The 25,514-nt window shown below is 43.9% G+C and overlaps 4 protein-coding genes across 7 annotated transcripts in view; 3 read left to right on the forward strand and 1 right to left on the reverse strand.

Annotated features, from left to right (window-relative positions):
* The first annotated feature begins 71 nt into the window (after nucleotides 1-71).
* On the forward strand, nucleotides 72-3,356 carry LOC128748349 (E3 ubiquitin-protein ligase RNF26-like). Its single transcript, XM_053847031.1, has 3 exons — nucleotides 72-173; nucleotides 580-659; nucleotides 740-3,356. Exon 3 carries the CDS (start codon nucleotides 2,143-2,145, stop codon nucleotides 3,232-3,234), a length of 1,092 nt encoding a protein of 363 aa, XP_053703006.1. The 5' UTR covers nucleotides 72-173; nucleotides 580-659; nucleotides 740-2,142; the 3' UTR covers nucleotides 3,235-3,356.
* A 1,690-nt stretch (nucleotides 3,357-5,046) lies between these two features.
* On the forward strand, nucleotides 5,047-5,498 carry ins (preproinsulin). The gene is made up of 2 exons (XM_053847032.1): nucleotides 5,047-5,236; nucleotides 5,332-5,498. Exons 1-2 carry the CDS (start codon nucleotides 5,053-5,055, stop codon nucleotides 5,496-5,498), a joined length of 351 nt encoding a protein of 116 aa, XP_053703007.1. The 5' UTR covers nucleotides 5,047-5,052.
* A 580-nt stretch (nucleotides 5,499-6,078) lies between these two features.
* Nucleotides 6,079-12,700, forward strand: nipal4 (NIPA like domain containing 4). Its single transcript, XM_053847246.1, has 10 exons — nucleotides 6,079-6,285; nucleotides 7,198-7,311; nucleotides 7,759-7,896; nucleotides 8,462-8,518; nucleotides 9,164-9,254; nucleotides 9,337-9,497; nucleotides 9,563-9,730; nucleotides 9,795-9,874; nucleotides 10,453-10,665; nucleotides 11,559-12,700. Exons 1-10 carry the CDS (start codon nucleotides 6,249-6,251, stop codon nucleotides 11,757-11,759), a joined length of 1,260 nt encoding a protein of 419 aa, XP_053703221.1. The 5' UTR covers nucleotides 6,079-6,248; the 3' UTR covers nucleotides 11,760-12,700.
* A 5,877-nt stretch (nucleotides 12,701-18,577) lies between these two features.
* The window catches only part of LOC128748012 (glutamate receptor 1-like), a 35,539-nt gene continuing 28,602 nt past the window's right edge, over nucleotides 18,578-25,514 (reverse strand). Inside the window, exons 16-18 of one of the 4 annotated variants that reach the window (XM_053846363.1) lie at nucleotides 25,291-25,405; nucleotides 20,595-20,729; nucleotides 18,578-19,670 (exon numbers count right to left, since the gene is read on the reverse strand). In XM_053846363.1, coding sequence (XP_053702338.1) covers nucleotides 19,473-19,670; nucleotides 20,595-20,729; nucleotides 25,291-25,405 — 448 coding nt within the window. In that variant the 3' untranslated portion in view covers nucleotides 18,578-19,472. Of the gene's footprint in view, nucleotides 19,671-20,594; nucleotides 20,730-23,798; nucleotides 25,406-25,514 lie in introns of those variants that run through there. The other 3 variants (XM_053846361.1, XR_008412749.1, XR_008412748.1) reach the window with 3 other exon arrangements.

The following is a 25,514-nucleotide window of genomic DNA, read 5'->3' on the forward strand; positions in this document are numbered from 1 at the left end:
ACCAACGACTGTACCAAATACTGTGTGACCATAGCCCAGGCAGTACACTAGATGGCAGTATTCGCGTGGTGAATCGCTGGTCTCACAGAAGAAGAATCATAAACCTGCCTCTATTTAACGGTGCCGTTTGGATATTCCGCCCAACCACAGTATTCTGCGGTCATGTTGTGACGGTGAGTCCGGTTGTGTCTCCAAAGCACCACCGAATGTCCGCGTTCACTGAGACAGGCAAACATTAGTGTTAGCCATGTTAGCTTGTGTTTGTTTTGAGAACGACTCAAATGTTGATCAGTGAGTTAATGTTGAGCTCTACGTAAGATTCTTAAGAGATTTCGAGGTTCATGATGTGTTTCTCATGTCAAAATTTTATCCTAGTTTTTAATGTACTTCTGAACCTCAGTTACATACCAAGGTTGGCACATGCATCCTTGAATGAATCCATGAATAATGGTGTCTCATGGGGCGATATTTGACGTTTATAATTTGAAATTGATGATTGCTCTCGACCAGATCTGATTGATAAACGTAACATGTTGTGAAGCTTGTTGCATTCATGTAAATATTTCATTTCTCTACCAGAATAGTATGGACGATCTGCCGGTTGGAAGATGTGTGGAAGCGCGCTCCCTACTTCTAGATCGACTCCTCGGGATGTTGACGTGGGTCATCTAAACTGCGTTCCAAATTATTATGCAAATTGTATTTAAGTGTCATAAAGGTTACATCCTGTGTTTTTCAGTTCAACTCATGGATGGTATTGTGTCTCAGGGCGCTGTGGATCACTGAAATCAATCACACACACCAGTGATAAGTAGTTGGCCAGGTGAGCCCAATGAAAAACTCTTAAGAAGAATGTTCCACATTATTAAGCAGACCACCATTTTCAAGCAATATGGGAAAGAAAAAGGATCTCTCTGCTGCTGAAAAGCGTGAAATAGTTGAATGCCTTGGAAAAGGTATGAAAAGCTTAGATATTTCACGAAAACTTAAGCGTGATCATCGTACCATTAAGAGATTTGTGGCTGATTCAGAGCACACACGGGTTCGTGCAGATAAAGGCAAAATAAGGAAGGTTTCTGCTAGACAAACACGCCGGATTGAGAGAGCAGCTGCTAAAATGCCATTACAAAGCAGCAAACAGGTATTTGAAGCTGCTGGTGTCCCTGGAGTCCCACGAACATCAAGGTGTAGGATGCTCCAGAGGGTTACAGTTATGCATAAACCTTCTATTCGACCACCCCTAAACAACGCTCACAAGCAGAAACGGCTGCAGTGGGCCCAGAGATACATGAAGACCGATTTTCAAACAGTCTTGTTCACTGATGAGTGCCGTGCAGCCCTGGATGGTCCAGATGGATGGAATAGTGGATGGTTGGTGCATGTCCCAACAAGGCTGCGACGTCAGCAAGGAGGTGGCGGAGTCATGTTTTGGGCTGGAATCCTAGGGAAAGATCTGGTCGGGCCCTTTAGGGTCCCTGAAGGTATAAAAATGACTTCTGCAAAGTATGTTGAGTTTCTGACTGACCACTTTCTTCCATGGTACAAAAGGAAAAATCGTGCTTTCCAAAACAAAATCATCTTCATGCACGACAATGCACCATCTCATGCTGCAAGGAACACCTCTGCTTCATTGGCTGCTATGGGCATAAAAGGGGAGAACCTCATGGTGTGGCCCCCATCCTCCCCTGACCTCAATCCTATTGAGAATCTCTGGAGCATCCTCAAGCAAAAGATCTATGAGGGTAGGAGGCAGTTCACATCCAAACAGCAACTCTGGGAGGCTGTTCTGACATCCTGCAAAGACATTCAAGCAGAAACTGTCCATAAACTCACAAGTTCTATGGATGCAAGAATTGAGAAGCTGCTATCAAACAAGGGGTCCTATGTTAACATGTAACTTGACCTGTTAAGATGTTTTGGATTGTAATAGCTTTTTATTTTAGTAAACATGACCTTATATTGCTGTAAATTCAACAAATTACTATTTTCAGTTGTTTACAAACTAGAACATGTCTTGAAACTATGTTGTGCATAATAATTTGGAACAGTGCGTTTTAAGTTTATTTTTTAAATACTGTTTTCATTAGGAGTTTTGTTCAATAACATTTGACATAAATTTCAACAGCTAATGACTCAAAAATTATGTTGATCGTTATTTGCATCAAGTATTTTGGAAAATCAAACAAAACCATAATTTGCATAATAATTTGGAACGCAGTGTATGTGTTGTCCGGTGGCCGCAGTGAGCTGGTGGGCCTCATCGGCTCAGTGCAGTATTTCACCTTTGCCAGACGTGTGTCTTGTTGCCCCTCAGTGACCTCCCTGGAGGGAGTGATGGAGAGCTTCAAGATCGTGGGACACCTTTGCTGCCACATGCTTTGGAGATGTAGAGATGCGCTTCACAGAACTCTGCTTTCTGCCAACTGTCTGCTGCGGCAAACATGGGACGGAGCCTGGATCCTTCTCAGTCTTGTTCTTTATCTCGTCAACACTGTCGTCAATATTGCCCTCATTGCGGCTCAGAACTCTTTTTATTTGATGGTCGGGGTCTGGGAGGGCCTTTCAGGGCCCCTGCACCAATTAATGGAGGCCACCGTCACCTTGTTGATGTTTTTTTACAGCTCTGTAGTCGGAGCCTCAGTTCTGCTGTGGACATCATGCCAGCTAGTGCTGGATTTCCTGGGAGCATTAGGGCGTGTGGTGTTTGTGGTTGACATGAAAGGAGTTCTCATCACAGCTGCCTCGACCTTCCTGTTTTTGCTCTTTCTGAGTCCACGGCTTTCCTTGCTTGTAAGACGCTTGCTTTACAGACCAGTTAGTGGTCTCCTGAGGGCAGCCCGAAGGGTCCATGCATCATTAGTAGAACCCGTTTTGACTTATGAGGTAGTCCACTCCAGGGCAGTACAGGAAGTGAGAAGAACAAGCGTTTCCCCACCTGCAGCGAGGTGCGAGCCGGGTCCTGAAGATGGCGACGGCCGCACAGACGATAGATGTTCACAGCCAAGCGTGAGCGCTCAGGATGGTGAGCTGCTGAGTTTACTGGAAGAGCAGGAGGAGAGGAAAAAGTGTGTCATCTGCCAGGACTTGAGTAAGACTGTGCTGCTCCTGCCTTGTCGTCACCTCTGCCTCTGCCAACCATGCGCCCAGATCCTGACTCAGCGGCGGCCCATTCAGCAGCGCTGCTGTCCCCTCTGTCGACAGCCAATCACCCAGACCATGGACGTCTTCCTTTGATGGAAAAAATAATGTTTACAATTAATGGACGATGAGTCAAGCTGCTCTTATAAAATGTCTTTAAAGTCACAGTATTGTTATGTTCCAGAAGGCGTCGGCCTGACACTGAAGAAATAAAAGTTTTTTACACTCCATACCGTGTGAAGTGATTTTATTTTCATATTCATTTTCATCATAAACGCTGTCAGCGAGGAGCCTAATATTTTCAGATTTATTTTCAGCCCAAACTGTTCAAACTGAACAAACGCCCTTGTGGAGAGCAGGTGGGAGCAAACACATTGCATAAAAACTGCTGCTACACCACGTCACAGGGATAGGTGGGAAAATTCTGCTGAAATTCCTGACTAGTTTCCGTGAAAAGAACATTTATCTTGGGTTGAACTCTGCATCATGGGCACGTTGTCATGGGGACAATCATTCTCGGTTCATTAAGTTCTGCCTCTCTCTCCGAAAATATACGAACAGGGTTGTTGTCTCAGCTCCTGGGTGGATCTCAGCCACTTTTTCACAACAACATTGCTGTTGGGCATAAACGAGATAAGGAACCACACAGGTAGAATACAACATGACACAGATATGACTCGTGCGCTACAAGCTACAAGCCCAATTCAAGATGGGCCTTTAAAAAACAGGAAGTGAGAAGGCCTGGTGAATGCACAACACTAGGAGCTTGAGGGAGTGTAGCGCTGAAGCAGGTCAGAGGTCAAGTGCAGAGCATGGAGGCATTCGTACACAGGAGCAGTGGCAGGTGGAGACAGCACCTACGCTGGGATATTCCTAGTTTCCAGCTGTTTTTGTCAGCATCATTCAGTGATAGAAAAACCTCTTCTTTAAAACTGGCCGTTTTTGCCTTTCAAATTTGAAATCTGGATCAATTTAAACCCCAAGGTTGCTGACACCAGGCAACATCTGTTTTCCCATTAAAAAACTGAGGATCTTAAGAGCCATCCATGCTGTCATGTTGTCATCAGCACAAAGGAAAATAAATCCTGCGTTTCCTAAAAATGGGATGCATGGGAAGCAAATACAGGGAGGACAGGAAGGATCCAAGGACTCATCCCTGTGGTACTCCACCGGAGAGTGGCTGTGTACGTGATGCAGAGTTGTTGAGATGCACTGAAACACCTTTTGAGTCAATGGAATTAAAAGAAATATTGTTGTCGCAACAGAGGAGTTAAAGTTTTTAAGCATTTGAAGGTTACTGTTTTTTTTAATAAGATACAAATCAACATTTTCAAGTATATAAGTATCTTTTTTGAGATTTGAGATTTATCTTCTGTTCTGTATTTTGTTTGTGAAATGGATGGATGTGCGCAATGAATCCATTCATTGTTTGTTCCGAGGGGTGCAAATCACATCAAGTCGCCTCATTTGATCTGTTTGCTTTACTAAGTGATGTGACACTTGAAGATGGAGGAGAAGTCAATCAGAAGTAAAGGGCAGACGCTATCGTGCTCACATGTTCACCCTCTGACGGTCAGCGAGGACGAGACGGTGTATAAAAACGGAGATGCTCCTGGGTTCTGCCTCACACATCCCTGCGATCAGCGGATTCATTCTTCTCATCGCTGCCTCCTCAAACTCTGCAGGTAAGTTTCACCACCTTCACTTTTAAAATCTGACTTTTTAACATATTCGCCCTTCCTAGTCTGTATCAGTTCTCGCATCTTTCTCTTCAGAAAGTTGGTTTAAATGTCACCATCAAACTAATGGGTACCTTTAAAGAACTGTCCTCTACCTTGGACAAGATGTTCAGAGCCTCAGAGAATCATGTACTGCACATGTGAACTCCTTACCTTCTTCCTGTTCAGCTCAAGCATGGCGGCTTTGTGGCTCCAGTCCGTCTCTCTCTTGGTCTTGCTGGTGGTGTCATGGCCGGGCTCACAGGCGGTCGCCCCTCCACAGCACCTGTGCGGCTCTCACCTAGTCGACGCTCTCTACCTGGTCTGTGGGGAGAGAGGCTTCTTCTACAACCCCAAGAGAGACGTGGACCCCCTGCTGGGTAAACATTCCTCCTGGTGTCCGCGTCCAACACAGTTCCACCGCCGAAGCAAAGCACTTCCTTCAAAGTGAACTTTTCCATGTGTTTCTCCACAGGTTTCCTCCCTCCAAAGTCTGGTGGTGCAATGAAAGGCGGCGAGAACGAGGCGGCCGAGTACGGCTACAAGGATCAGATGATGGAAATGATGGTGAAGCGCGGCATCGTGGAGCAGTGCTGCCACAGACCCTGCAACATCTTCGACCTGCAGAACTACTGCAACTGAGCAGCACTTTATTATTTAGCCTTGCTCTTCATACCCTAACCTAGCAACACACCTGTGAAAACAGCCCACTGTGTCTCTAAAACACAACTTCTGTTGAAACCACGTGCAAACACATGAAAGACAACATTGTTTTTCCAATAAAGTTTCAATCTTAAAAGTGGATATAAAAATATATGCTTGTCCTGAATTCTAACATTATTATTTAAAATTTACACATCATTTTTAGAAGTTTTGTGTATAAATAAAAAGCAGTGTTAAAGATAAAATAATTGTTACAAAAACTGCTGTAAAACAGGTACATTACTAGAATAACTAAAATAATAACCGGGAAACAAAAGAAGCTGCGACGAATATTTATAGTGTTGTATCAAAAGTTGAGGTGCGTGATAAGGTTAACATGAGCAGACGTTACCCACCAGAAGCCTTTCAAAATCGCCGGGTAAATAGTTAGCAAAAATCCACTTCCGCTTACGTCTGACTCGCGATTCTTCGGCTTTTTCCGCCTGGACGGGTTGTTGCCAGGGGCGGCGCTACTCTAGGAGGGGCCAGGTGTCGGTGAGGAGTTTCGGTCGAAGAATTGTTTCCATGGACCGAATCACGGACCTTTATTCCGCCTCTTATGACCAGACAGAGAGTTTTGGTGTTTTCCTTTAAAACGCTTGAGTCTAGGACAATTTCTAATTTCGTCCACGGAGCATCAGCGCTTCCTGCTGCGTCTCTGCGGACTGACGCTCCAAGAAAACAACAACGATGAAAGATGTTCACCTGAATGACACCTGCAGCAGCGGTGAGACAAACAGCGCGTTCGAGTTCAAAACGAATTTTAATAGAACTCTTTCTTTCCTTGCAATAAATTGTGCCTTATACTAGAAAATCCTTGTCATATACAAATTTAAATTATTATCAACTACTAACATTATTTTTAAAATCTTATCCGTCTCTTCCGTCTGTTAAATTGTTTTATATTTACCTGTGTAAATTTCATTTAACCAGGAATATTTTGAAAAAGTCTTGTTTTCGCACATTTTTGGGTGATATTTTTACGATTTCTGTCCATGTACACCTTTTATGCAGCCTGACACAATGTGTCAACACACTTCTGTTTGGTTAAGTAAATTAAAGCCTTGCAGGGTGTTTATTCGGAACATTTAATGAACAGCGAGCCTGGTTGTATTGGACTCGTTCTATGATGGTTCAGTTCACAGGTTTCATCTTCTTTCTCACGCACAGCTGTTTTATTTGCTTCATGGTGATTTCTTTTGAACACAGTGGATTAAGTTGTTCTGTCCCGGCTCCTGCTGAGTGTCCTGGGGCCCCTGTGTTGACAGTGCAAATATAAAAGTTCTGTTTAAATAAACTCTCATGTTACTGTGGTCAAACCAGTAGAACTGAACTCCGCACCACTCGTGTCTGGAGTGTTAAAATAGGCCAATTACAGGTTTGAATTATCAAAGACTGAGATACTTAAGAGGGAGAATTGATTAATGGCTGCCATGAACCTTAAACTACAGCAAGGAAAAATAGTTGAGCTTCATCACAGCTCATATTGATTTCTCAGTCCTGGATAAATAAAATAAGTGGTGAGAGAAATCATGAGAATATTTACTTGAGCTGAGCTGAGTATCATGGTTTCATGTCACTGATGTGAAATGTATTGGTCACTGGTTATCAGGGGAATAAATTCTGGTTGTGCTTGCAGGTCTAAAGGTCAGGATCTGGTGCGGTTCTCAGTCCTTGGTGTGTTCGCTCACCGGAGGAGATGGTGACCTCTTCACACCCATCACTCAGCCAGGCAACAACACACCACGTGCAGGTAGTTGTTGTGTAATTTCCTCTGGAGTGTGACACTGCAAGTCCGTGTCCGTGTTTGAGGACTTTTCTGTTATCAAAGAAGGCGGATTATTCAACAATAATGACGGAATTCACCTGACTGGAAGTGAGATCACAGACTTTTCTTGTTTAACAAAGTCTGGTGGTTAGTGTTGTGCTGCTCAGGGTGTCTCTGCCTCTTACCCTGAGTAGCTGGGAGTGACTTCAGTTCAAAAACTCAATTTCTTAAATCTCTGTTCTGCTTGATGTATCTCTTTGTAGTTTGCTCCATGCATTGGCAATATCACGAGTACCAGTTCAATTATTACAATGAAAAAAACAATATATAATTGAAGGTAGACTTGAATAAAAAGGCATTTCGGTCAGTATGTCATTGTGTGTTGCTCACTTCATATGGAATCACCTGTCCCGACTGCTGAATTGTGTGCAGGTTATGAGCAGCAGGTCTTCTACAGTCCATGGCTCGGCCTGGCTTTGGCGCTCATGTCGGCCTTCCTGATCGGGGGAAGCGTCATTCTCAAGAAGAAAGCTCTGATCCGACTGGCCAACGGAGGTCAAACCAGAGCAGGTGGATATATTGAAGTAGCTGCTTTCACTAACCTCAAATCTGGACATTACTGTTGATATATTATATAAAACTTAAGTCAATAACTGCATGAGGTTAATGAAAAATAGTTGTTAAAAATTGCTCCATGTTTCTGTGGATGTAAAACATATGTGACATTCAGTTCTGCTCAAAATAAATGTCACAATCACATCAATCCTGAGTTAGTTTTGTCTCAAATCCATGTGTTAAACACAGACATCAGTTAAGAGGGTGTGCTAAAGCCTCAGAGCTATGTCATTAGGAATCTTAAACATGAATACAAGATGGCTGAAATATACTGGTGTAAACGCCTAGTTAATAGAATTAAAATCATGTGTGTCTGATTTTGAAATTAAGATGACAAAAGTCAGAACTGGAACTGAAATGTAAGCGTCGTTTTAGCCTCCGAACTTGGTCAAAAAGTTATTTAAATGTAGGTCTATATTTCCGTAACTAGTCATGGTGCTTATGAGAAATGAAGTTTTTGTTTTTCTCAATGGCCCGAGGAGGCGGCGCGTCTAAGGGTCTAATGTGTGTCTCTGTGCAGGTGACGGTGGCCATGGATACCTCAAGGACTGGGTTTGGTGGGCAGGCTTGTTGACCAGTAAGTGTTCAGACAAGTCTGTTCATGTACATTGAGATAAACACTGCGAGTCCAGCTGTGAAGATTAACGAAAAAGCAAAACTCCATTTGGAGTCGCTGTACGTGAGCTAACACTTGCGCATGAGTGTGTGTTCGCCCTGATCCTTGACCGGTCCTGCATTTCCACAGTCTCTTCTAAGGTTAAGCCACAGCCTCTTTCATCACTACCAATCCTTGAATCATGTTTGGTGAATGAAGGAGTCATGTGATGGCCCTTACATAACTGAGAGAAAACGAATTTTCATTAACATAAACTGATCAGATGGATCAGTCGTGAAGACAGAGCTGATCAAGAGACTCAGTGTAGCTGGACTCTCTAAGAGACAGAAGCTCAGTCATCCAGGAGAGACTCAGAGTAGAGCTGCTGCTTCTCCCTCAACATCAACGGAAGCCAGTTGAGGTGAATGGTTTTGGGGTGCCTCCATCATTCCTCCATAGCCATAGCCCATACGACTAGGAGGAAGCCACTCGGTTGGCCTGGGAATGCCTAAGCATTTCCTGAGAAAAGCTGAAAGTTGAGCTGCTTCAGCTGCTGACCTGACCTCAGGAAGCTCTGGTTCATCCAACCTGTACATTTCTTACTGACATGCTTTGTTTCTCCTCCAGTGGGCGCTGGAGAGGCCTGTAACTTTGTCGCCTACATGTTTGCTCCAGCCACGCTGGTGACTCCCCTGGGGGCTCTGAGCGTCCTCATCAGGTGAGTGGAATGTTTTAAGGACACGATGAGATTCAAAAGTGCCGACTTAGGAGAGTGATCCGCTCTTGTCTGTGCTCTCCAGCGCAGTTTTATCCTCCTACCTCCTCGGCGAGGTGCTGAACGTGGTGGGGAAGCTGGGCTGCGTGCTGTGTGTGGTGGGAAGCATCTTGCTGGTGATCCATGCGCCGCAGGAACAGGAAGTGACGTCGCTGCAGCACATGACCAGCATGCTTCTGAAACCAGGTGATTCAGAAAGGAGTTACGCTGACGCTTGTGCGTGATGTTGACGGTGACGCCATGTGTCGCAGGGTTCCTTGTGTACATGTCGGCAGTGTTGGTGCTCTGTGTCGTCCTCATCTGGTACTTCTCGCCTCGGATCGGAGGCTCCAACATCTTGATCTACATCAGCATCTGCTCGCTGCTCGGAGCTTTCACCGTCTCCTCCGTCAAGGGCCTCGCCATCGCTATAAACACCGGTGACATCTCAGCTTCCTCAAGCTCCTGCTGCTTCCTCCTGACTCAAACTCTGATCTCTTCCAGTGTTTTATGACATCACTGTGCTCGGTAGCGGCCTCACCTGGATTCTTCTAGTCACGCTCATCGTCTCGGTGGTGACACAGGTGAGTCTCCTCCATGGGTGACTGAAGATTAACTCCTTTATTTCAACATAAAGTACAACCATAAGACGAGTGAGGTCATGGTGCACCGCAAAGTTGGTCCTCCTTTCCTGGAGAAACCTGTTTTTCCTGGAACGAAGTTCATTTCTTTGCTTTGCTCCGTGTCAATAGCTCACAGACATACAAACAACATTTAAAAGTCTAAACCTGAGCATAGATAAATGCTTTTATCTGAATGAGATGTTTAAATGTCTGTATTTGCTAAGATGTATTCAGTTGTAAGTTTACAAAATGGCTGCCTCATTGAAAAAGGACTACAAAAATGCTTCACATCTGTGACTCCCCTGTGGTTTCAACTGATCTAAAACCATGGAGTCAAAACTCATTTATAAAACACAGGTAACTCATCTCAATAAGGCGTTTGTTGCTACATTTCCACATGCTATCTGGAAACCATGTGACATCACACTACCTCCTGAGACTCAACTTTAGGTGGGACAAATGTACCTGTGCCTCTCACCCCCTGACCCTGTACACATGAAAAGCATCATAGGTCCTCTTTAACACTCCATCTCTTGAAGGTCAACTATCTAAACAAGTCCCTGGACACCTACAACACGCTGCTGGTGTACCCCATCTACTACGTCCTCTTCACTTCCGTGGTCCTGTCCACCTCCATCATACTCTTCCAAGAGTGGAGGAATATGGCGGCTGTCGACGTCGTGACCACGCTGAGCTCTTTCCTGGTCATTGTGGTGGGCGTGGCCATGCTGCACCTATTTAAAGAGCTGCAGGTTTGTTCTTATTGCTTTCACTTGGACTGTCCTTGGAGGTGTGTTTTCCTATCAATTAAATCGGTTTGGTTTCAGACCCTTTAGATTCCTCATTTTAAGTGCTGTTTTATGGGAGGAGTCCGGGTTCTGTTGTGGGTTTGGTGTAGGAGAGCAGATGGCCTCCTGGAGACCCATGTTTTATTAGAGTTATTTAGAGTGCAGCGGACTGGTGAGGTGTACAACTGTATGTGTGCCTAACACACACATGAGCACAATGTGGTGGGGCTGGGAAAAAATATCAATCCAGATTAATGGAACCTTGTAACTCCGGTTTGGTCTATTACACCCTTATCTCAAACACAACATGGTTTGTTCTAATATTAATATTATATCTAAATATTTGCGTCATGAAGAGTTTTACTGACTGACTGATAAATACTGTCAGTAAAGTTTTTGGGCTAAATTTGACAAAGAGGCCCCTGCTCAAACGCAGCAGAAGAAAACTGCGTCAAGATTAAATATCCAAGAGACTTTTGCCTGAGTTAGCATTGCGCTAACAGCATTAGTGCTAAGATTGGTAAACCTCAAGTTCATGCTTGATTTGAGTTTGAAAATGATGGTTTGCTGCAAAGATTAAGCTTGTGTTTTGATTGGTGGCTTTGTTGGGCATGTGTCTGAAGCCTACCCCTAATAAAATAGTATCCATGTGTACAGTTGAAATAAATGTTTTTAAAAAACACAGTGTGGCAATGAGCAGCGCTCTCCGAGTGACTTCCTTGTTCCAGCTGTTTACGTCAGTTTGGAGACTGTGCCGTCCACTCCAGACAGCTTTTCCGTCTGTGGTTGGACTGGCGTGTTACTGGGCCTCGCCCGAGTCCCACAACCCAACTAAGTTTACCTGCGTCTCCCCCCAGATGACGATGGAGCAACTGACCAATCAGCTGTCGCAGCCCATCGAGCAGCACGAACTGAGGGAGGAGGTTTCGGTCAGCGTCATCGCTGGCTCCAGCAGCGGGCGAAAGAAAGACGACAAGCATGGACTGATAGACAACGTGGTGATCGAGAGCCTCCCCCCCATGAGAGAGGAGGGACCCAGGGTCTTCATCATCAGCTGATCCTGCGGAATCTTCACCTGCTTTCCTTCTGTTACGCAGCACTTTATCATTTAATGAACCACCATGAAATGTTTTTTTTTGTGAAGGGGAATTTGTCATGCATCCGACTGGACATTTCCTGCTGGGATCTTGTGTAAAAATGAAACCAAGAACACACAAGCAAATGCAGTTTGAACCAACCAAAACTTTATCAGGTGATTTGGAGAGGAGAAAGTCCAGTCTCTATTATAAACACTTTATCCTTCATCATTTCACACATTTTTACAACAGAAAATATCAACATAACCAAATCTACCTAACTGTAAACAAGGTATTTATTTCACTATTTATCTTTGGTTTGTGTGGCAGGTGTGTGACCTGCTTTGTGTTGTGTTACGTGGAGACTGTTTTTGTCCGCTGATGCTGATGACAGGAGTCTATGAAGCAACCAAAACCTGCGTCACGATCGACTCACTGTTGCGTGGTTGGTCTGAGAGTAAACAGTGCTGATTGTGTGTTTACAGACAACACCGCTTGAGGTTGATAGGGAATGAAGCAATGGGCAAATATTTTTTTTAAAGTGCAGTGCAGTCGAATCTGTCTGAAGAAAAGAGAATAAGAAAGAATGTGAAGGGTTGTGGAGGATTTGTTGCTGACGACTCATGTTTTTGACGTTTAATCAGTGTGACGTTACGGAGAGGCGCGTGTGGCTTGTGAGGAAAAGTTCCACCTTTTCATTGTGTACCGTTCTGTGTCAAGCTGCTGGGTCATAAATGTTTGCTCGTAAATATTGGGATTGAGGTCCTCATCATGTTCAGGGTTGCGGTACTTGTGTTCTGCTGTAACTTTTTTTTTTTTTTTTAAATATGAAGCCAATAACTGACTCACCAGTCTGCATGAAATGAGATGACTGAGATTTTTACCTCAAATTATGGAAATAAAAAACAAGTTTTACCCACTTTGTGAGTGTGGAATTCTTCTCAGTGAGTTGGTTCTAAGCGTCAACATGCAGAACCATATGTTTTTATTTATTTCTTAATGATTTGTTTTTATTTAATTATAATTTTTTTTTTATATAATTATTATTTTTGATGTTTTTCTCCATAAAAATAACAGAACTGGATTCAGAACACTGAAGAGGTGCGAGTGGGGAAGGTGGTAACCCCTGACGGGAAGTGATGAAAGGCATGATCGCATTACTCCACCAATCTTAAAATGGCACTAAGGCATCATTGCTAACTGCTTTCATCATCCCACCATTATACTCCACTAAGTTAACTTTAGTTCCGTTTAATTCTATTATCTTTTGGTACTGAATTCTGTATCTTTTTGTACGTTTAATTATTCCCAAAAAAATACAGAATTAAGTACAGCAAACATTTGAAATCTAACGTGTACTGTGTTTTGGTTTTCATTTTCTTCTGTGCAATGAGCACAAACAGCCAGCAGGCGACGCTGCGACACAACCTCTGTCGCCCAACATTGTTGGTTAAGAGTCCCCTCTGTGTACACGGCAAGTAAAGCACATTTGACTTTCACGTGGAGCTGCTCCACATTTCTCATCCCCTGCTGAGTGAAAATTGATTTTCCTGATATGATTTGAATGTTTCATGTTGCTGATTCATTAATGGCGCGCAGGTGTGATTAATTTATGCTCGATGGCGGTGTGAGGGAGAAGAAGCGACTGCAGCCGGCGGTGGACACGACTGACCTTGATAGAGCCGAGCGATCTCAGGGAGACTATTTCACCCCGATGAGTCAAATCAAAGGAGCCTGGCTGAGACTGTTGAAGTACCGTCTGGCGGGGTCTCCACAGTGAGACAGGCAGCTGAAACTTTCCCACTTTTTCATTTAGCTCCTGAGAGATCTTCATCACATGATGCAAGAATAATCTCAGCTCTATCTGCTGCTGCTGATAACGCCGCTGCTCTGACACGCCAAACACTGTAATTACATTTCTCACTCGTTGATTGGCTTTGCTCCGCCCGCTGACAGACTTTCATGTCCAGCTGCTCATCCTCCATGTTTGATGGACGTTTTAAAGCTCCGTAATCTTCTCAGGGGTTTAGCCGGCCGCCTTACATACACACTACAATCTTTCCTGACAGTTTTAGCCTCCTGAGTAATTCCTCCTAAAGAATGAGTCAAAATATGTTCCCTCAAGATTACGCAGCGGCAGGTATGGTTCTGGATTGCCTCGCGTTTTTAAGGACAGAACTTCAGGGTCCAGTTGGTGGTCCCTTCAAGTTGGTGGGCTTACTGAGGTCTGGATACCTGTCAACCTCTGCCAATAACTCCCCTTATAAAGGGTGCGATTCCCCTTAGAAATTGAAAAGAAACACAATCGCGGCACATTTTAATATTCTATTATTACTATTTGCATCAAGATAACATATATAAAAGCTCTTGCATTACAGTTACAATGTGCAGCATGTTTTACTCTTCTCTTCTTACCAGGTGGTTCCGATTCTTCCATGGTTTCTTCTATGATTTTTCTCTGTATGATTCCTCTTGCAACTCAATTCAAAACAATGGATGCGGGCCACAGTGCAGCGCGCATGCGCACGCCACACTCCTATCTTCGAAGCCGAAAGCAACAGGAAAAATAAATGCGCGATTGAGGATAACTTTGGCTGGTATGATGCGCCGACCGTCGTCAGCTCCCAGCTAGACAAGTCGATCCGTTTTGGATCTGAAATTGGCGAGTCGATATCGGTCTGGCATGAAACATCAGTGGGTTTTTTTTTTTCTAATTCATATTCCCCTGTATAAAAGTGGTTTTACGGCATACATACGGGGAAAATGTTTAAGTTGACAGATATGGGTCATTGAAGGAGTCGGGTCGAAGATCAGCTAAGTAGAGGCTGTGGTACAAGGTTAAACGTCCTGTGCTGGTGGGGGGAGTGGCATCATGAGGTCTTGTTCTCGAGTGAGGGAGGGTTAAAGCGTAGTGGAGCCCGGTGGTGACACAACTGAAATGTTATTCAAAAACTCATAACATACAAACACCTGAATTTGCCTCTCTTTGTGATGTGGTGAGAAGCTCAGTCGTCTGGAAGAGACTCAGTGTAGCCAGTTGAGGCGGCTTGTCAGGACGTCTCTTGGACTGGGTGAAAGCCCCGGGGGAGATGGCGCCTCTCATGAGAGGAGCTGGAGGAGGTTTACATCCTGGAACACTGAACAGTGATCCAAGCTTGGTCCTGGCCTCCAGGGTGATCGTAGGAACACAGAAGCATGAACGTGCAGCACCAGCCTGGACAGGCTCATTAGCAGTCTTTACCAGGGAGTTAGAAAATAAAGAGCTGCTGCTGATATTTCACCGCTGTAATTAAATTAAGGACCCCCCCCTCACCCCCCGCTCCTCCCCTCCCAGCTGCGTGAGGCGGCTTTGATTTGTGCTCAGCGGGTGTTTTGGTGACGTCACAAGTCTGATTAGAGAATCGCAGCTCCGGGGTTTGATCTTCTTTATTTCTTTATTGAAAACATCAGACTCCTTCAGATCTGTTACCTCGGGCACTTCTCACCAAGGAGCAACGCCGAAACATAACACTGCAATTATAAATAATCCATTTAGCTTTCATCTGTCTCGACAACATGTTCGTAGAGCAACAAAAATGTGTTTAATTCTGTGCAGACGTTCATCAAAACGGTTCATTTCATTCTTAACTGTTGGAAGATTCCTCAGCTGTGGTGGAACTGGTGCCTCCTGTCAGGGCAGCTGAACCCAGCTACTGAGGGTGAGAGGCAGGGGAGACCCCACACAGTCCGGCCGTCAGTTTGCTTTGAGAAGGCTCATGACATGTTTTAGGAGAAATACTTCGGTAAATATTTATTATTTCTCAACAATCCCACTTTAGTGAGACTTACCTTTTGTCCACTTCAGGCCACCGTAGATCGAACTACTGGCGATTGCTGCGTGAGCTGATCAGGCTTAAATAAAGAAGGAATATGTTTAGTTTACGCGTTTACCGTTTTGCTTTGGCTGCTTTTCTTCATTTATCTCTCGCGGTGAAGCTAATCCATTGTTGCGTGTTGCGTTCAGGAACGTCATAATTTGCTACAGTACTGACAATAAAACAAACCTTAGCAAAAACTGCTGCCAAAACAATCACACTGTATCAGTAGAAGTCACCTGTTCCACAACCACCAAGTCATTCACAGTCATCAAGGACGAATGTGAACATTTGAGGTGATATTTTTGGTTTAGCCTCAGGCTGCTGTTTGCTATTCTCCCAGTCTTAGAATACATTTTGATGCCACATATTTAGCACGTGACAGCACTCACACCTTCAGCATCGTGCTATGCACAACACACCGAGAAATACAACACATTCTGACTCTCCATCTTCAAGTGTCTTCAACGCCTGTTGACACTTTCAATTTAGGCACATTTACTGCGGAAATTCCTACGTAGCGCGTCACGTAAAAGAAAGACAGACGTTGAGGTTACAATTTCACTCTCTATACGCCACTTGGTATATAAAATAGCTCCAATGATGGTGTGTTACAGCCATGGTGACTTCAGTACTGTCAACATGGTGCAATACTCACCAGGTGTGTGTGTGTGTTGTTGTGCTGTGTTGCTGGTATTCCTCTGTGTCACATTGAAATCAATAGCCTCTGCATCATGATCAAGTCAGGATTCTTTTTGTGCAACTGTCATTTGTATATATATGAAATGATTTTGATTCTATTGTTTCTGATCCATTGGTTTGTTCGCAGTCGTGCGTTCACATCAGGCACCAGGTGCGATTGTTTGGCCCGGTTAGCAATGAGCAGCCGCCGCGTACCGCTGGCTATCGACTTGTAAACAGGTCAAGAGGAGGAACACTGGAGTCGTACGTGTCACGGAAACTCCACACTGATGCGTGCGAGGCCGTTTCCCAGCACTGTCACTGGGAACTGCAAGAAAAAATGGCGACAAGATATTGGAAATTAGCATCTAGCATGTCGTGTCCAGAGAAGTTTGTTGTTGCTCAACTTCTGCAACACACAGCACGGAGAACTTCTGGCGTCCTCAGGGGTCCCGCACTCCTCCGCACGAGCAGGGGGAAGTAATGGACCACAAACTCTTAATCAGGTCCTTATAGGGGTAATTGTCATCCTTGCTTCGATCCATCCGTCTCCTCTTCATGCCGGGGGACTAATGAGGTGACGCGTGGTACGATGTCCCCCTCAGGACGACTCAATATCAGGCCCTGCAGCTCGGCAGAGCACCATCTAATGGCGCCTCAAAGACAAGATAAAGAGTAACGAGGGGAAGCGATTCCTCCAGGAGCAGGGAAAAGAACACTGGTGCATCTGAGACCTGAAGTCCTCGAACGTGACTGTCGTCTGAAGAAGCAGCGCTCCCTTTAATTGTGATGCTGTAAATCTCTCCGTTCCCCAGAGGGTGATTTGAATTGATAGATTAGTATTATGTGTAAGTCAGTGCAAGAACATCCAATATGAATTCATTCTTCCTCTCCGGGAAGTCAAGCGAGTCTAGTCCAGCTCTCGTGGGCAGTTTGGACTCCAGTCGACGACTGCGGTGGATGAACAAGTGCAGTTTGTTTGTCAGGTGGTAAATGATCCAGTTTCCCCTCATTTGTCCGAAGGTGGGCGATATCTTCTTTTTCTTTCGGCTTCTCCCTTCAGCGGATCATCTTCCCCCATCTCACCCTGTCCTCTGCTTCCTCTTCTCTCAAACCTACAAACCTCATGTCCTCCTTCACCACCTCCATCAATCTCCTCTTTGACCTTCCTCTCCAGCTTCTGCCTGGCAGTTCCAACCTCAACATCTTCATCTACCAATGTACTGGCTCTCTCTCTTCTGTACGTGTCTAAACCATCTCCATCCAGCCTCTCTGACTTTGTCTCCTAAACACCTGAGCACATGTGCTGTCCCTCTGATCCTATCATCATCCTGCACACTCCCAGAGAGAAGCTCAGCATCTTCATCTCTGCTACCTCCAGCTCTGCCTCCTGTCTTTTCCTCAGTGCCACTGTTTCCAAACCATACTACATTGCTGGCCTCACCACCCTTTTGGACACTTTCCCTTTCATCCTTGCCGACACCCTTTTGTCACACATCGCACCTGACACTTTTCTCCAATGATTCCATCCTCCCTGACCGATATGACAACTAAGCGCTCCTCTTCCCACACACTCAGAGAGAAGAAGTCGGTCAATTGTGCAAGGTGTTTTTAAACCTGACGTGACTCAAACTTGACCACGCACCTTCATGACAGAATGATGGAGTGTTCCTTGTCGGTCGCGATGCCAAAGACAGTCTAACAGAGCTAACAGTTAATGTGATGTCTCCTGTGAAAACTTTATTGACGCTCATCACACAGCTTAATAGTTGGCGAAAAACTAAATGCAGGACCAAATAAAGGCGCTCCATCATTACTGTTACGAAACTAATGTTAGATTGGTAAGATTTGTCTGGAAATCCCTATTCCAGGGTTAGCTGCAGCACCTAAGAAGAGGAATGAACAGGGAGAAGCCAGAAAAGTATCAGACATTTATAGTGGAAAGAACATCAGGATCGGACTGAAACTGGATTTGGAGCTACCACCTCTCTGGCAGGACATTTGTTCAATCCGTTTGACAGCAGGTGCCAAGCGGCTAACAATCTGCTAGCTCACGCTAGGCTTCAGCTAACTGTAGCTAAAGACCACAGCTACAGTTTCAAGTGCACAGACTTTAGCTTCTCATGCGCAGTATTGGCGTTACTGAATTCGTTTTTTTATGTTACAGAACTGGAAGGGTAGATGAGAACAGTTGGACGTCTACCAGAAGTAGTTTTTTCCAGCTGTACTACAGCTCAGTAATTTCTCCTGTTTCACTTCAAATCTAAAATCAAATCACACTTGTCTCGTCCTAAGCTGTTAAATATCTGTCGAAAAGTTTCTCCATTAGTCAAGTGCGATGACTCTAAAAAGACAGAGACATTTTCTGAGTTTTTATTAAATAGTAACTGAGCAGAAGAAAATCTACAAACGTCATTCAAACAGGTGTTTTCAGTCCTAAACCAGCATCAACACTCGTATTGTTTCTGATCCCGTATAAAAAGTAGACTGTCTAAAAACATGTGACATCAGCGGTTCACTGGAAACCGTCACCAAAGTTGCCCTTTTGTCATGTGATCTGGTAAATATTCAACTCAAAAATGTTGCTATAGTTTGTCTGCGTGCGATTACATTTGATTAGAGCCAGCTACGTCTTGATGTCCAGAGTATATAGTGAACTAGACCTACACAGAGTCTATGGAAGAGTACGAGTTTTCCACTAGGGTCCTGTCAGTGGCGCCGAATTTAGGTAGTTGCCACCTGGGTTGACTGAGAGCAGAAGTAATTTAGGTGTTTTCTGCGTGAGTTTAGTGTTTATTTGAAACATCCAATCAGATCATCCCGAGACAAGCCAAAAACAGGGCACAAACATCCAGGTGAGTTCATCTTAAACAGGTCGAAACGAAAGACTTTCATTCACATGCTCTTCAAACCGTGGATGTGCATGAAAAAAAGCAAAGAATGTAACCAGTCGCACTGGTCGTCGAACAGCTCAGCGCAGGCGTGTGTCCAGCTGGAGTCGCTTCTATATCTGAATGGGACAGTCCAGTTTCATCGGCAACGCGACCTTGGAATTTAAATTGTGACATGAACCGAAACAACATGAATGCATTACAGTATGACTCCATCCCCCGTCGGGTCCTGAACAACTTGAGCGCTCAGTCCAGAGTTTCTGTTCCGATCACATCCCGGTGGAGGACAAGCCCAAGCCCGAGGCTTTGCTCATGCAGGGTAATCCCTGTGCTCCAGACTTTGGAAAGTCATGTGCCACCACGCGGCCGTTCTCTCCTCCGATACCTAACCCTCCAGTGGCCGCAGCTCCGCCCCCGACCGCCATACCGCCAAGGCTTGTGCTCATCATGGCGGCATCAATGAGCTCCTGAGAGAAAAAAAACACGGTCTGAAGGTTCCACACTTCTTCTTTTCAATTAAAATATTTCCAGATTTCCACGTCACCTGAGACACCTTCAGGTTGCCTCACACTCCTCTAAGTCTGGACTTGCTACGTCCTCCAGGCAGCCCCACCTTCCTCCCTTCAGCTGCTAGTCTTCCCCGCGTTCCACCCTGCCTGCACTCTCCTCTTCACCTCAAATATGTGAAAATGTTTCACTGCCTCATCATCGTCTATACGTTGGTTTCAGACAAACACCATATCATCAAGCGACCAAACGAAGAGGTCACAGGTTGATGATCAGAATCCTTTATTGCCAATGTCAGTAAGGTATCTAGTAACTAGGAAAGTGCTTCGGTACACCGTGCAAAAAAATAAAAATAAAAATAAAAATAAAAATAAAAATAAAAATAAAAATAAAAATAAAAATAAAAATAAAAATAAATTAAAAATGATTAAAAATAATTAAAAATAAACAATAATAATAGAGGTAATTAATAAATAAATAAACAACAAGGGCTGTTCATGAACTGATCAGTCTGATGGCTGAGGGAAAAAACCTGGTCTTGTGACAAAATGATGTCACGCTTTGCACCGCGATTCAATACAGGACCAAATGTAGAATAATTAAAGGTAAGTTTTGTCGCTTCGCAGCGTAAATACATTCTTACTAAATGGCACTGCATGACATGTTCTCACAGGCAAAATGTATTTCCTGTCGTCAAATAAACTTTTTCATTCGGAACTCTGTCATCTGCATTACACTGAAGGTATTTCCTGGCGCTGCAGGCAGCGTGTCAGGTGTAAAACGCCAGTGGTTTTGGCTAAACTTCACTTGACTATTCGTGGATATCATGTCCATCACCAGGGTAATAACAACGGGGCGGAGCCACGCAGCTGGCGAGCGCTTACCTTCATCCTCCTCGACTCAATGCGAGACTTGTAGCAGAACTCGACCAGCGCCACCAGCATGGCCAGCCCCAGACCTCCGATCAGGATGTAAAAGACTCCAGCTACATTGCTCAGAGAGAGCGCGCTTGTTTTGTCCTGTCGGAGCAGAGAGGCGGAGTTAGCGAGCGCCATGGTGGCCATCTGTCTTCAGCCAAGCTTCTCTCTGGCTAACACGGCGCTTCAGCGTGGCAACTGTCTTCACTACACACTCGCTAACCTTCAACACATGCATCCTCATGCAAAGACAGCAACGTAAACAAACAATAAATGAAAGTTAAGTTGAATAAACCTGAGGCCTGCAGGATCACGTCACCTCCCTCTCTCTCAAATCTGTGGTTCTGACAGGTGGAGTCACCCGTCCATTGTCCCTTGTGTCGTGTCATGCGTCAGGACCATGAGTCACCTGCTGCCATGCACTCTTTCCCACTTTCCATGATGCTAAATGCTTTTTATGACCATGGCGTGCACCATTAATCACTGATCTCAGTTGGAGTTTGTCACACGCTTGTTATTGACCTGTGTTCAGTGATGGCACCTGCTGACATGTTGTAGTTTTAACACGTACTTCATCATTAGCATCATGAAAAGCAGTGCTCCAAACTGTCAGCTTCACCTCCCCACGTTCCATACAGCAGCCTGGATAGCAACTTGATTCAGTGTTGTGCGTCCTCAGAATTGGTCGGTAGTGATGTGAGAACGGTGCCGTTATTACTCTGTGAATTTAGACTGAGTGTTGCCACGGCGACAGACTTATGAGTTCTTAGTTACAGTCTGTTAATCAGCAAGTTCAAAGGAAGCAGGATGTGCATGACAGATTGGAGACAATTGTGTGTGTGTGTGTGTGTGTGTGTGTGTGTGTGTAAGCTGAGTTCAGTGACTTAAGACAGTGTTCGTCTGCAGCCACAGACAGAGAGGACAGAAGCAGAGAAACAGAAAGACAAGTCTGCCTGACAATATGCCTTTTCACATCCGTATCATACGCTGTGTTAAGGTTATCCATATCTGATCCTGAACCCCTGTCAGTTAGTTTGAAACAAATTAAATTTTGATTCAGCTTGAACATCATTTCAATTTTTCCATTTGTAAATGGATTTGCATCGATATTTGTCCCATTTTTAAGGCTGCTGTCACCTGATTTCATTATATTCTTATGAACTACAGTGGGCTATGATTCCATTTTGTGGCTACTCCTATGTTTTCCTAATCAACTTTAATGTCTCCTTGACTCCTTTTTGTTTCCATGGAAACCAGCAAGGTAAAGCGAGTGGAGGGAACAGAGTGGTGCGAGAGTTGAAACATGATGTCAGAGAGCTTTCGGAGCTCTACATTTACATGTAAAAAGTCATATTTGTCCGCCGTCTGTCTGTGCGTGGCTGCTGACGAACGAAGGGGGTCTGGAGAATTGAAGAATGAGAACGCACTCTCTTCCACCAAGCAAAACCTGCTTATCTTTGCGGAGAGTCTGCTCAGTCTCATTTGACTCAATTTGCATGATTCTTTCCCGCAGAAGAGATTTGTGGAAACTTAAACTCTCATTGCAGACTGCAGGAGATTTATTATCATCCTTCAACCACTCCGATAACAGCAGGGTGACAGCGTTACACTCTGAAAACGAAAGAAGTTCCTCCACCAAGAGAAAAGAAAACCGGCTTTAGAGAGGCAGACTGAAGCTGAACAAACAAAACTGAGCGAGAGAGCCTGGCTAAATATTCTTTCTGTGTCAATACGACACAATAAAAACCCTTTGTTAAATGGAAACTATTTCATTATGGTATCTCTACCTTTTAGTGACCGCATGTTGCTTCTAAATAAGCTGATAATTCTAGTATTGGTAATAAATAATTTGAGAAATCCTTTATTTTGCTCTCAGTCAGCATTTTCATTCCCTGCCTCTTGAGTCATGGAGGATAAATGTCAGGGTCAAAAAGACCTATTGAAAAAATGATCACATTCATGTTTGATTTTCTTTTGCATGAATCTGTTTACCAACTCTTTGATTTTTTTTCTCACCTCTGGGAAGTCGGACTCCCTACTCCCACCTTATTCGCCTTCTTTATGAACCTGGTCTTGGAGCATCAACTATCTCTCCTCAACACTGACCATCCCTAACTCTTCTCCGACACATGTCCCACTGCTGTACGAGTTCCTGATCTTGTCCTCCTCCCATTGGCATGTTCATCTCTGAGTCAACAAACATCAATGTAGTGACCACTTCTGTCGCTTCTCTTTAGCTCCTACTGACCTCACAGATCAGGCCACATGAAGGATTCTAATCCACTTCACACCAGCTTCATTGTACTACAGGAAACTAATAATCTGTGCTGAAACAGGCATTTACAGGGTTAAAACCCAAATTACTGTTTGAATAGAGCGGATCAAAAGACACAGTTTAATCACAGAGTAAACATTTTTACCCGACTTGGATCAGCATGAAGCACCAAGGACAGTGCTGACTGCCCTACATTGGCTTCAACACACAGCAGCATGCAGCTGAGATGGTTTGATGTTTGCATTGTCTCTCAGCCTCTTCTGTTTTGATCAGAACATTTCAGTGTTGTGAGCATATTTGCAACAAGCAAGATTGTGGTTAGGTCTCCAAAATTAATTTCATTTATTTGTTTTATTATTATTTGTATTTTTTTTATTATTTTTATTTTTTATTATTATTGTTATTTTATTTTGTTTCACATTTTTTCTTTATTAGAATTTCAATTATATTTATTTTTCATAGGCAAGAGTTACATGACAGATTAATGCAAAAAAAGTGAGTATATTTTTTAGAGACTATTTTTGTCCTGGATGAGAGATAAGGGCAAATATTTTAGTGTTTATTTTTTTTTCTTTTCTTTTCTTTTTTCAAGACAATAAACTCTTAAAACTATAAGGACATAACAAAACAAAATGCTATGCAAAATGATTTTGTTGTCACACCAAACAGTAATCTTATCTCTGGCAGATCATGTTCTACAGATCATGTTCTACTCATGTTCTACAGATTTAAATACAAACAAAACAATAACAATAAAGGTGGTTCTTAGTCGCACAAACTTTTTTTGTCTTCAGAGTGCATCCGCTGCGATGTGGGTGTCTCAGACTTACACAGAGGGATTTGGGGGTAAACGTTCACATGACCTGGGCATCAGGTCCACATCCTCAGCGACTGACCTTTCGGTTGGAGTCCTTGTGTCCGCACTCCCCCTTGTCATACCACCACTTGTTTTTCAACTTGTCTAAGACGGCTTGTTCATTGAGCTTCAGTACTGCTAGGTTTACTGGGATTCTTCACAGAACCACAGGGGGAGGGGAGTGGGAGTGGAAATAACATAAATAACATTATGCACCTCCATGTTATCTTATGTTATTTATCATGGCTGCTACTGTACAGCTAGTTGCGTTACACCTCTGCTCGATGGCTTATATTACAGAAAACCTCTTAAATGACAGAAAGAACGTAAACAAACAAGCACAAATGAAACAGTTCTGATCAGTGTAAAAGTGATATGCGTTAATACTCCATCTAGCTTGCTTTGACCTGACTCCCTACGTGCGAGATGTGTATTACTATATCACTTTGGGTAACCGGCAATAATACAAAGGTTTGGAGTTTATTGTCAGGTGATCAGAGGGGATAGTTTTCCAGCCTCTAAGCAACAGTGAATTTGAGATCAAAATGTAAGAGTTGTAAACATGATTTGAAAGATAGAGTTAGCGCTGCTGTTAGCAGTGACGCTATTGTTAGTTAGCATTTGGCGCTATTTAGCCTGCTATAAGCTAAAATGTGCATTGTCACTTAACAAGACATGTCGTGATATTCACGCATTTATTTTCCGCCAATTATTCCCTATACTCCGGGGAGTGGCAGGGGACACACAGTATTTTGTATCATTATTTTATCATTGACACTAGTGTTCAACATTTGCCGCTCTTCATTGCTTTGCTTTTACACTTGAGTGGGATACATTCATGACCAAACTAAAGCAATTTCTACTATAAACCAATCCAAAATTACGTTCCGGAACCTCGTCTTTAGACTGAAGTGAAGTGAAAACACAGATAATGGAAGAATATTTCAACAGATAAAATGGGGAGCATGGTGGGTAGTGGCTAGATTTTTTTTTTGTTTGTAACTTAACATGCCCCGTAAACAAAAATATATAAATATGAAATGTAAAAAAACCTAAAATGCAAAATACTCTTTTTTTTAAAACTGATATTCATCAGTGGAGCTTCTACGGATGTTCCGCCTGTGTTTCCGTGGATTTACTTGGATCACAGTCCAAAAACAGAGGTAGATTGAGTACTCTGCTCCTCAGGTGTGAGCATGTGTGTGCCCTGTGATAGATGGGCTTCCTGTCCAGGGTGTCCCCCGCCTCTTCCCCAAAGTACTGGGAATAGGCTTCAGCGTTCTAATAAGGGAATGAGTGATTAAAGAACAGAATTAAATGTGGACCATTGTGTTGTGCTATCAATAGCACGGTTTAAACAATAAGCCGAAAATATCCCCCAAATCACCAAGACAAAGGTTTCGTTTCCTTAGTTTCCTTCCTTAATTTATGGCCGTCAGAATACGACGGATTCCCCAAGTTTCTTGGTGGTGCCGGTTACCCCGTTGAGCCATAGCCTTCCGTTACCCGTTGGGGGGTCACGTTGATCTGACCTTGGAGTCCCCTCCCCCGATGCCGCACTCTCCCTTGTCATACCACCATCTGTTTTTCAATTTGTCCAACAGGCCCTGTTCGTTCAGTTTTAACACTGCCAAGTTTACAGGGTTTCTACGGGGATGATAGTCACAATAAGGGAAGTGAGAGCAGAGGCCAAAGTGAACATCACAGCATTGATCGACAGGAAACAGGCAGGTTACTTTCATCAAACATGGCGTGA

Source organism: Synchiropus splendidus, chromosome 17 (assembly GCF_027744825.2).
Source record: "Synchiropus splendidus isolate RoL2022-P1 chromosome 17, RoL_Sspl_1.0, whole genome shotgun sequence".
In the NCBI taxonomy this organism is placed as follows: domain Eukaryota; kingdom Metazoa; phylum Chordata; class Actinopteri; order Syngnathiformes; family Callionymidae; genus Synchiropus; species Synchiropus splendidus.